At 44.2% G+C, this 10,346-nt stretch overlaps 2 protein-coding genes across 2 annotated transcripts; one reads left to right on the forward strand and one right to left on the reverse strand.

Moving 5' to 3' along the window:
* Window positions 1-576: 576 nt before the first annotated feature.
* On the forward strand, window positions 577-1,297 carry kiss2 (kisspeptin 2). The gene is made up of 2 exons (XM_084701094.1): window positions 577-787; window positions 880-1,297. The coding sequence occupies exons 1-2, from the start codon at window positions 670-672 to the stop codon at window positions 1,170-1,172; spliced, it is 411 nt and encodes a 136-aa protein (XP_084557220.1). The 5' UTR covers window positions 577-669; the 3' UTR covers window positions 1,173-1,297.
* A 129-nt stretch (window positions 1,298-1,426) lies between these two features.
* ldhba (lactate dehydrogenase Ba) lies at window positions 1,427-5,991 on the reverse strand. The gene is made up of 8 exons (XM_084701091.1): window positions 5,852-5,991; window positions 3,904-4,040; window positions 3,606-3,723; window positions 3,290-3,463; window positions 2,880-3,053; window positions 2,627-2,744; window positions 2,417-2,540; window positions 1,427-2,266 (listed from the first exon to the last, which is right to left on the reverse strand). The coding sequence occupies exons 2-8, from the start codon at window positions 4,030-4,032 to the stop codon at window positions 2,099-2,101; spliced, it is 1,005 nt and encodes a 334-aa protein (XP_084557217.1). The 5' UTR covers window positions 4,033-4,040; window positions 5,852-5,991; the 3' UTR covers window positions 1,427-2,098.
* Between the last annotated feature and the right edge of the window lie 4,355 nt (window positions 5,992-10,346).

The following is a 10,346-nucleotide window of genomic DNA, read 5'->3' on the forward strand; positions in this document are numbered from 1 at the left end:
AAAAACATCATTGTTTAAGAGGGGGGCCCATTCTTTTAATGAACATAACAGCATTTCCAGTCAGGCACTATATGTGCAACCGTGACGCACTGTTCCTTATGATTGGCGTTTATCTTTATTTTTCTACCAGAGACACTAGACATTATAAATTACAGTTGGTCCTCTGTTATGGTTAGCATAACACCATAACAAGTTCCACACGCTAATGGTTTTGCACATGAACATTGGGTTTGATTAATTGACTGACTTGATGTGATGAAAAATAATTAACAATTGGCCAACAAAATGCCTCCTTAAAATATTGTCCAGATATATCTTTCTGGGAGGATTTACTATCACTAGTTGCATCACTTGTACAATTAGGCCCTACATCATTATTCAAAACATAAGGCATTATGTCCGTTAGTAGCGCGCAAATTGTCATCATTTCCTAGAAGTATGAATGATGCATTCACCCCCTCCCAAGTAGTGGAAAGTGCCGTAATATGTTGAGGGAGGGGCGCAGGTGCACCTCGCATCGCCAGCCCCTTCACGAAACTGGTTCAAAACAGGGTTGTGCTGGGTGGGTATAAAACTGCAGTTTACACATCTGCCGTGGACAAAACAAGAATTGCTTGGTGTTGATGACCGCACACCGTTTAGACTAGTCAGAAGAGAAAAAGTGAGCACATGGGTTTTGACAGAATGATGATTTTGGCATTGGTCCTGTTTTGTGGAATTCGTCAATATGGAACTCTGGGGGTGTCTCTAAATGGCTTTGGAAGTTCTGAGTGGAAAGATAATACAGGTACATTTCTGTTTTAATAGCTCAAACTGTATAATATGGATTTGTTTAATATGAAACATGTTTCTAGCCTATACGTCTCTTTGTACCTCCAGGACTCTCGCTGCCTGCCAGGGTTCGAGGGAGCACTGTGGTGACAAAAAGAGAGTTTGAGGGGCTTCATTTACCCGACGACCAGAATCTTTGTTACCTTTTAAAAGAAAAAGAAGACGAACGACAGATTATTTGCCAGAACCGGCTAACTCGGAGTAAATTTAATTTCAACCCGTTTGGGCTTCGTTTTGGAAAGCGAAACAGTGGTTACAGATCCCAAATCGGCATTACAAAATCCAGACCGAACAAACTGTCAATTTTATTTAAAATCCAACAATTGGACGTACCTACCTGAACATAATTTCCATCAAAGTTGTCTAACAAATGTGTCTGTCTACTTTCCTTCTAGGCTGTTGGCCTATTCTAAATGTATCCCGCTAAAGTATTACGTATCTACCTGTATTTATTCATAACGATGTGTTGCAGCAGTGAAAATGTTAACCATTTAGTTTTAATGTGTTTTTAATGCAAGAGCCAGAAACCATAACATGTTGCAGTGCTTGTGTGATTAAATATCGTGCTGCCAAATAAATAATGACAAGTCTCTCATCAGGATGTTATTGCATGTTTATGCATATATTTATTAAGTTACTCGTCCAATTGTCAACACAATTCTTCACACCAATGACAGCTCGTTTTCAAAACAAAAACTCGAGGTGAGGACATTTTAGAATCCACCTCGGCCCTCTCCCTTTGACAAAGACGTGGAAACACAGGGGCTGGGCCTTCCTCCACTCCCCCCGCCGGCCAGGACTTCCCCTCCTCGCGGGGGAGCAGACAGGAGGATGAGGGTCCTATGTATCCCTACAAGGCGGAGTTAAAGGAACGTGCTCAAGTGCAAATGAGTGAAGAGAAGAGCCCAAACACTACTTTCTATTTGATCGTACGTAGAATAGCTGCAACACAGGAAAACCGACCACAGATGCTATACACGCTTTACCCTAAGTCACACCGAAACCAGCATGTTACACTTCACTAGACGGCCACCACATCCTACTGATGATGGTGTGTGTGTGTGTGGGGGGGGGGGAGGGGTGACAGGAGTGCATCAGTTGTGGAAGAAAAAGTAAGGAGTGTTAGGGGTGCTTGTCAAGACGATTTAGCTAGAGAGGATGTTAGACTCAAGAGGGAGGAAGGAATGACTGATGGACAGACGTGGGGAGGGGTGATGACGAGAGAGGCCTGTTGGGAGTGTGTGACGTCCGCTGACCCGACCCGGGTCTACAGGTCTTTCAGATCCTTCTGGATTCCCCAAAGGGTGTCGGCGCTTTTCTTGAGCTGGGCCACCTCGTCGTCATTCAGGGTCATGTTGACCACGCTGCCCACGCCGCTGCTGTTCAGCACGCAGGGCAGGCTCAGGAACACTTCCTCGCCGATGCCATACATGTCCTGCCAACCACAGTGACGGCTTCATTTCAACACGACTCACGGTTCAAATCCACCTCTCCCTTTGACTAAAAGCCGCTGTCAAATCATCCACAACACAGAAACAGCGTGCCGTAGCATCAGTGTGTGTGTGTTACGGTGTGAAGCCCTCACCTTGACCATGGTGGAGACAGGGTGGATCCTGCTCATGTTCTTGACAAGGCTCTCTGTCAGGTCAGCCACACTCAGGCCGATGGCCCAGTTGGTGTAGCCCTTCAGCTTGATCACCTCGTAGGCACTGCAACGCAACACGCCGCTGTCAGTCTGGTAGTATGGAACAGGGGACCTGAGGGTGGAGCATGGTAACCTAAGGGGTACATGTACCTGTCCACCACCTCTTTGTGCGTCTGCTTCCAGTGCTCCTTGTCTCCATCAGTGCCGATCTCGGGGTTGAGCTTCTGCAGGTTGACTCCTGCCACGTTGGCGCCGCTCCACACAGGCACTGCGACACGCATAGTGACGGACATTTGATCACCTCCTCTAAAACCCATCGTTTGTCACTACCCCCTCTGTTCTCCACCCTCCAGACCTCTCATCAGGTTCCTCCACCCCCCTCCTCCTCCGCGTGCATGCTCACCGCTGGAGTCTCCGTGCTCCCCCAGGATCCAGCCGTTGAAGCTGCTGGAGTGGATGCCAAGGCGTTCAGCCATCAGGTAGCGGAAGCGGGCGGAGTCCAGGTTGGTGCCACTGCCGATGACGCGGTTCTTGGGCAGGCCGCTGAGCTTCCAGGTGACATAGGTCAGAACGTCCACTAGGGGGCCACAGATAAGAGATAGAGAGGGTGGGGGTGAATGATATTGCCAATACACTATTACCCTGGTCTGCCCGTGGGATAGAACTGGAATGATGCTGGGTTGACAATACAATGATCTGGTGGCATGAAGTGTGTGAAAGACAAAGTGTGTGTTTCATTGTGTGTGTTTTTGAGTCCCTGTGTGTGTGTGTGTGTGTGTGTGTGTGTGTGTGTGTGTGTGTGTGTTCACGTACCTGGGTTGGAGACAACCACGAGGGTGCAGTTGGGGCTGTATTTGATGATCTGAGGGATGATGGCCTTGAAAACGTTAACGTTCCTCTGGACCAGGTTGAGCCTGCTCTCTCCTTCCTGCTGGCGCACGCCAGCCGTCACCACCACAATACGGGAGTTGGCGGTCACTGCGTAATCTGTGACACACACACACACACACACGTCATTAATTCACAATAAACTTAAAAACCACACACAGTTCACCTAGTAGGTAAGAACTGGGAGTCTCATCTGCAATTCACTAGGTCTGCTAAACAACCCAGGGGCAGACTGCTGTACCTTTGTCAGCCACAATCTTTGAGGTCTTGAGGAAAAGGCTGCCATGCTGCAAGTCCATCATCTCTCCCTTCAGCCTGTCCTCCATCACATCCACAAGGGCCAGCTCATCAGCCAGGTCCTGCAGAAAGAGGAGGGGAGGGGGAACAGGGGGAGGAAGCGCAGAGGGAAAAAAGGATGGTTAGGGGGACAAACCCCGATAGCAGTGGGGATAGGGTTTCATTGTGGTAAAACTGGTTTAATTGTTGCGTTGCAGTAGTGTCCTCGAGTCTTAGTGGTTGATGCAGGCAGGCAGACTTACCCTGAGGAGGATGCTAATGGCACAGGCCATGCCAACCTGTCCCACCCCCACCACCGTCACCTTGTTCCTGGGGGGTTCGGAGGGCCCACTGGCCAGGGGGGTGATCAGTTTCTGCATGACAGACGACATGACCTAAGCTGTGCAGAGAAAGAGACACAAAGAGTGAAAGTGGAGATGAGAGAGGGATTCCAAGTAGATCAGCCTCTAATTAAGCCTACACCCGAGCACGGCTCAGTCTAATGGTTTTACACTCCAGGTCAGGTCACCAATGGTGCTTTCTGAAGCAACAGTAGGCAACTATGAAACCCAAGCTCATAGCCAGCCAATCACTATCCTTTAATCTTGTGATGGACTTCAGGAGGTCCTAGTAGTGGTCACTTCAGTTAACCTCGAAAAAATAACCAAAGAAAATGGGCAATTTCTGCCATCCTAGTCAATAAAACCTCTATGCCTTACCTCACACAATTCCAAACAAACTGTAGGGCATCAACCCATCGGGAAACAGGATCTAACATTTTGCAAGTAAATATCTACACCACTACCAAGGGCTGACACCATCAAATGACTGAACGGACCTGGGCCTTCAGGTCTAAATCTATCTGGAGGCCATCTTGGATTCCTAGCTCCTCAAGAATAGCCGTCTGGCCTGGAAGACCTCTAGTGTGATTTAGGATGCAGGGAGAATACACGGTCACTCTCCTAATGCAACAGTGTGAAGGCCCAATCCCTCCTACTCGTATGTGCTGCTTACTGGTCCCTTTAATCCTCCCTCCTGCCCCCTCTTCTGGCAGAATGGAAACTGTAATCCTGCAAACACACCAGATATCCCATCTGCTGTGTGCAGCACACACACACAAAGCAGACAGATACAAACGGCTGGCATATACGTACGTGCGCGCACACACACACACAACTCTGTTTATGTAATCACAAATAAGGCTATCTATAGCCCAACTGCCAACAGTGCATCAATAGAATTAGGGTTGGAGTGGTCATATGAACTTCCTTTCTTTTGAGGCTTTTGACAAATGTCATTTTTTTAAAATTATGTTAAACCTCTAACAGAAAATATGTAATCCTTGTGCATTTTACACATGTGCGTTTCTCTCACCTACCTACCTAACAAAAAAGTTTACATTCCAAATACCCTGACAGTAGGCCTAAGAGGCCATGTCTCTGCTTTTGTGGTTTCATCTTTTCAGCCATGACATATTTTGTGCCATTCAAAAAAACCTTTATTGAATTGTGTGTGTGTGTGTTACTTAGTAACATACTTGTCTTCTCCCCCAGCCTTCGCTGAATCCCACATCTTCTAGTTAGTTAACTAAAATATGACTGCTAAACATTTCCCATCTGAAATGTGTGTCCGTTGACCATTCTTTGATTCTTAAGATAGTCCTTTCCGTTTTCAATTTCCATTACGCAAAGACCTTTCATTGTCCTTGATGCTGTCGATTGGTCTGCCTGACCAAATTGTGTTGTATGATGACTCGGCTCATAAAACAAATCTCACAAGAGACGTGGAAAATAGTTAATAACCATGAACAGAATTACGTACCTCCAGCAATTCAATTAATCATAATGATGCATAAAGTATGCTAGCCTTCTCTATTAGCAACTAACCTACGTTGGTGAATAAGATGGCCGTTTGTAACCTTGCTTAGAAGTAGCTAGCTAGCTGAATACGTTAAATTGTGTTAGTTGCCCATGCTAGCTAGCTGCATCAAATTGAAAGCGATTTTCTAAATGGACTGAATATATAAATAGATGCGACATAAGCTAACCCCGTGTACCGTTGTTACAGCTGGAAGCCAGCGACAGGTTACATCAGACATGGTGTGCGCTTTGTGTTCATCCATTGTATTTCGAACAACCGTGAGCGCGTGGCACGCCTACACGAACTTATTTTTCAATCCAAAAAATAGATCAGAGCAAAGAAAATACATACATGTTTGCAGTGTTTAAGAATGAAAATCCCTTCTGGTCCAGATAGAGGATGGTGAGGGAACGTCGAGGATTGCTGCAGCAGTGAAAGCTCGTGACGTTGACAGGGTGCTCAATTTGAATGGGTTCCGGGAGGAAGAGGAGGAGGAGGAAGATGGGATGCCAATGTGTGTAGCTCAAAAATGAGGGTCGTAGGGACGACCTGACCTAGTTAACTTTGAAGTTAAGCTGGTATGGTATGGTATACCTTTCACTTTTTTTTTCACTGATCTATCTTTAAAATTTGAGAGGAGCGGTCTTCACTGAAACATACTTCTAAATTAATTCAATTCGTGCTTAGTTGTCATGTGGGTATGTCAGTTTGAGGCAAATTAGTTTGTCGCATGATAACATTTGGCGCTTGCACGGACTTAATATGGATTTCCTATGAAAGCTTTATAGTTTGTGGATGTGTATGGGCTCATTTGGATGTGAAAATATGCATCGTTTTCAACTAGAGTAATGATAGAAGTAGAGTTTGCAATCGTCATTGGCATAAAACAATGTATGTGTGATTGAATAGACTTATCTGAAGACCATTTTCCCCAACATTTCTGCAAGTCATAGTGAGCACACCGATCTGATTAAAAACCGCCCCCTACTCATAATATATTTAAGCCAAAACAGGAGCATGACGAGGCATTTCTCTGCACATGAGAAACAGACGAGTTCAGCAGTCACTTTCTCACCCCTTCTCCAGACCACAGCCCATTGAACTTGAGAAGTTAGTCGAGGACATTTATTTCATACTACTTAACTAGACTCATAACCTTGTCACTTGGACAACCAACCTGGTTAATTCCCCAACAGGGCATAACATGCAGGTGTGGTCGGATGGAGGATTGGTTCGAGTTGCGTAGTTAAGTCCCCCAGGCAACAGGAGAAATAAACATCCTCAAATCTAATTGAGCAAAAAACTGTTGCACCAACAGAGTAACAGTAAAGTGACAGTACAGATACTATGGAAACCTGCCAGGAGCTTGTTAATCTATTCCTCATAGACACGTATAGAGTAAACCTTATTCCCCCACATCTTGCACCTATAATGTTTTCAGTGGCTCACTGTTGTACTGAGTTTGCAGTAAGGGATGTGGGGATGTTTGTAAATGTTGAAAGCAGAACTGAGCATGGGTTTGACATAGTTAGTACTTTATTTTAACAATCCCATATATACTTTCTTTCTGTTTCCCTGTATAGACAATAGAATCCCACAGTGGTCTGCACTGTTTCAGTGTGTCTGCGAATAGCCAAAGCTGGGCAGTATTTTTTAGTAGGCTATTCTCTCTCCTCCCCTGATGTTGTAGCAATCCTATCAATGTCACATATGAAGCAGCCTGGCCTGCCAGACATCCAATTGGGAGTGCAGTCACTCCTCCTTCTTCAGCCAATCGGGGTAGAGAACAGTTACTAGTCAAAGACATTGGGTCGGCTGCAAGGGCATTGTCTGGCACACACTGAGGAGGTGGGACCTTAGCAGTGCACTTAGAGCTGACTGGAGGAAGGAGCAGGGTTGGGTCCAGAGGACATCAGTCTTATATCTCTCACCCTCTTTTATTAATCATATTCTCTCTTTATTGCTCTCTGCTACATCGTGCTCTGTGTCTATAACAATCACGATGACACAGGATAGTTGTCTAAAAATTACTTCCATACCAACATTTACATTTAGTAGACGCTCTTATCCAGAGCAATTTACAGTAAGTACAGGGACATTCCCCCGAGGCAAGTAGGGTGGATACAACGTCATTTGGCAAGGCCAGGAATCAAACCTGTCACCTTCTCATTAATAGCCTGATTCCTTAACCGCTCAGCCATCTGACTCCATACAACATACCCTTCCAAACAAACACCAGAACTGCTCAATCCTGTTCTGGAGAGCTATCAGCAGAGCTGTTGATTTGCTTTCAACACTAATCCTGCACACTAATAATTAGCTGGTTGACAAGCTGAATCATGATAAATTCATTATAGTTGGTAAGACTGAAAACTTCCAGAAGGGTGTCTATTCCCCTCCTCTCCTTTAAAAAAAAGTTTATAAAGTTTCAAAAAAAAAAAGTTTGTAAAGGTTGAACAAATATTTTTCAAAAGAAGTTTAGAAAAAAATTGTTTTGAAAGGTCGAAAAAAATTATTTTTTAAGAAGTTTAGAAATTCAAAGTTTAAAAGGGTCGAAATTCTTTTAAAAAGTTTAAAAAAAAAGTTTGCATCATTGATGAGTACTTGATGAGGACTCTACTATACTGTACTCTATTGTACTCTGCTCAGTTTTCCTCTACTTTGCTCTACTCTACTGTTTTCCTCTTCCCCCTCTCCTCCTCTCTTCTCCTGGGAGACAGGAGGCTAAGTCACCACTCCTACTCTGAGTAACTAGATCATTATGGGTCCAGGTGCTGATTCCATGGTCCTAGACTTGCTGTCACATGCATACAGGTGTAAAACAAAGTGCCCACCTCGTTCAGTTATTACTGTCAATAGTGCAATAGTGGGTTATCCATGGAGTGTCAGTGTTTACACATCATTCACTGACCCAAGGACAGGTCCTTTTACCTCTCAGGTTATGTTATGATAATATACCTTGACCAAAATTTGACCATTACAGAGAACGGACTTACTGACTTGATCACAATTATGACCAACTGAAAACAATGTAGCTTATTCTGCTGGAGGATTTGCTCCCCAACTTCCTTCCTATGTCATATTTAAGATCTATATGGTGGTACAGACAGTGATACAGTTCCAAGGGTCTCTTAAAGATCCTCATCTCTCCAGTCGTCAATTATAAATGCGGTACTTCCTGGGTCATCAAAAAATCTTTAATTATATCTCACAAGACAAGTCTTCCTTAATGACATTCTCAAGTTTGGTGAAGCTTTCAATCACTGGTTACTCTTTATCACAGACCCAGATAAGCCCAGCAGTGGGTCACATGACTGACAGGAACACTGGCTCCCATTTCAGAGCATGTCCTCCAAAACCCTCACACAAGGGCAGCAAGACAATGGGCACACACACACTCACGCATGAATGAATGCAGCGTTCTGGCATGCGCAACAACTCACTTCACCACGCATACTGCTTTTTTGTTGTTGTAACTTTGTCCTCTCCAGTCACAGACATAACCAGAGTATGGTACCCTTGCCCTGAGGTGTGAACACCAAAAACGAGTTACCAAAAACAAAGAAAACAACCGAAAGGACGGCTCAGAAAGCCAGCAAAACATTGTACGGTTTTGACAATGATCGTTCTTATGCACGGTGTCTTTAGTGTTCATGCTGCATAAAAGAACATGGCAGGGTGCAGTGGAAACAAGGCTGTGTGTGGGGTATTAGGGACTGTGTCTCTGGTGAGCCACAGCTGTTTTCACCTAGTCTCTAACACATTAGAGTTGGCCTGAGACAAAAATAGACCTCTACCCAGAATCTGCTCCACCATCACCAGCGCTCTCACTTGGTCAGTGTTAACGTGAAGGAATATACACTCCATGTCATTACAAGATGCTATTGTCACTTATTAGGTACAATAGAGTAGTCAATGTCATACATAGTACCTTCTCATTCAGACAATCTCCAAACCTCATGATTAACACTGTGAGATTGAATGAAAACAAACCTATGACAGGCATTTCATCATCCACACATTTGAAATATACAATGCTTTATTCATCAGGTTGCTGCAGCAGAGGTTTCCTTTGTGTTATTCCTGTTTAAAAGCACACAATGATCACAGGTCACACAGAAATGGACTCCCATCTCACACACGCATCCCATTTCCCAGTATGCCGTTCCATTGTAAAAAAAAAAGAACGAAGAAATCCCAACCCAAACCTTTATTTCCAAACACCCAAATGGATTATAATGACAATTATTATACTGGGTAACAAAGGGGTCTGTTGAGACCCAATGGTAAAGCTACCTCTGAAGGTCATGTGACAGGCTAGTTCCATTAGTGTGTTCAGTCCTCCAGTGCCCTCAGGAAGTTCTGCTTATACACACACACACACAATACAGGTGCTCTGATAGGATGATGACGACCATCGTAGACAGAACCTCACATCCAGAGTTGCTCCATTTCCTGTTGATCTATAAAATAATGAAAACAATGTTTTGGGTCATCGCAATCTACTGTACCTTACCAGCACCTCTGAAAAGGGCTTCAAATACAAAATAGGACTGGCCGTGTGATTAAGATAAAAGGCTTATTTAAAAACATATTTTAAGAATGGACCTGTAAGAGTTATTGACATGTCTGTATTCCTTGGCACTGAAATCAAGCCTACTTTTAAACTCCCACATCCAAAATGTGAGTGTGCAGCTCCCTCCAATGGTTGGAAATAAACATGTAAAATAAAATACCTTTCACCTACTTTAGTTCATTTCTCTCAAGAGACGTTTTTATATCCAACAATAACCAGCCAAGGATCACGATAAAGTTGTGTGTAAAAAATGAAAAACAATACTGAATA

The sequence above is a fragment of the Hypomesus nipponensis genome, chromosome 7, assembly GCF_054491055.1.
Source record: "Hypomesus nipponensis isolate SF chromosome 7, ASM5449105v1, whole genome shotgun sequence".
In the NCBI taxonomy this organism is placed as follows: Eukaryota; Metazoa; Chordata; class Actinopteri; order Osmeriformes; family Osmeridae; genus Hypomesus; species Hypomesus nipponensis.

Excerpts from the sequence above, each read along its gene's own strand:
- kiss2 (XM_084701094.1), top strand. The coding sequence starts at position 670 with ATGGGTTTTGACAGAATGATGATTTTGGCATTGGTCCTGTTTTGTGGA. Across the intron at positions 788-879 it reads TGAGTGGAAAGATAATACAG|GACTCTCGCTGCCTGCCAGG; the intron begins GTACATTTCTGT and ends TTGTACCTCCAG.
- ldhba (XM_084701091.1), bottom strand. The coding sequence starts at position 4,032 with ATGTCGTCTGTCATGCAGAAACTGATCACCCCCCTGGCCAGTGGGCCC. Across the intron at positions 3,054-3,289 it reads CGTGGTTGTCTCCAACCCAG|TGGACGTTCTGACCTATGTC; the intron begins GTACGTGAACAC and ends GTGGCCCCCTAG. Across the intron at positions 2,541-2,626 it reads CACAAAGAGGTGGTGGACAG|TGCCTACGAGGTGATCAAGC; the intron begins GTACATGTACCC and ends GTTGCGTTGCAG.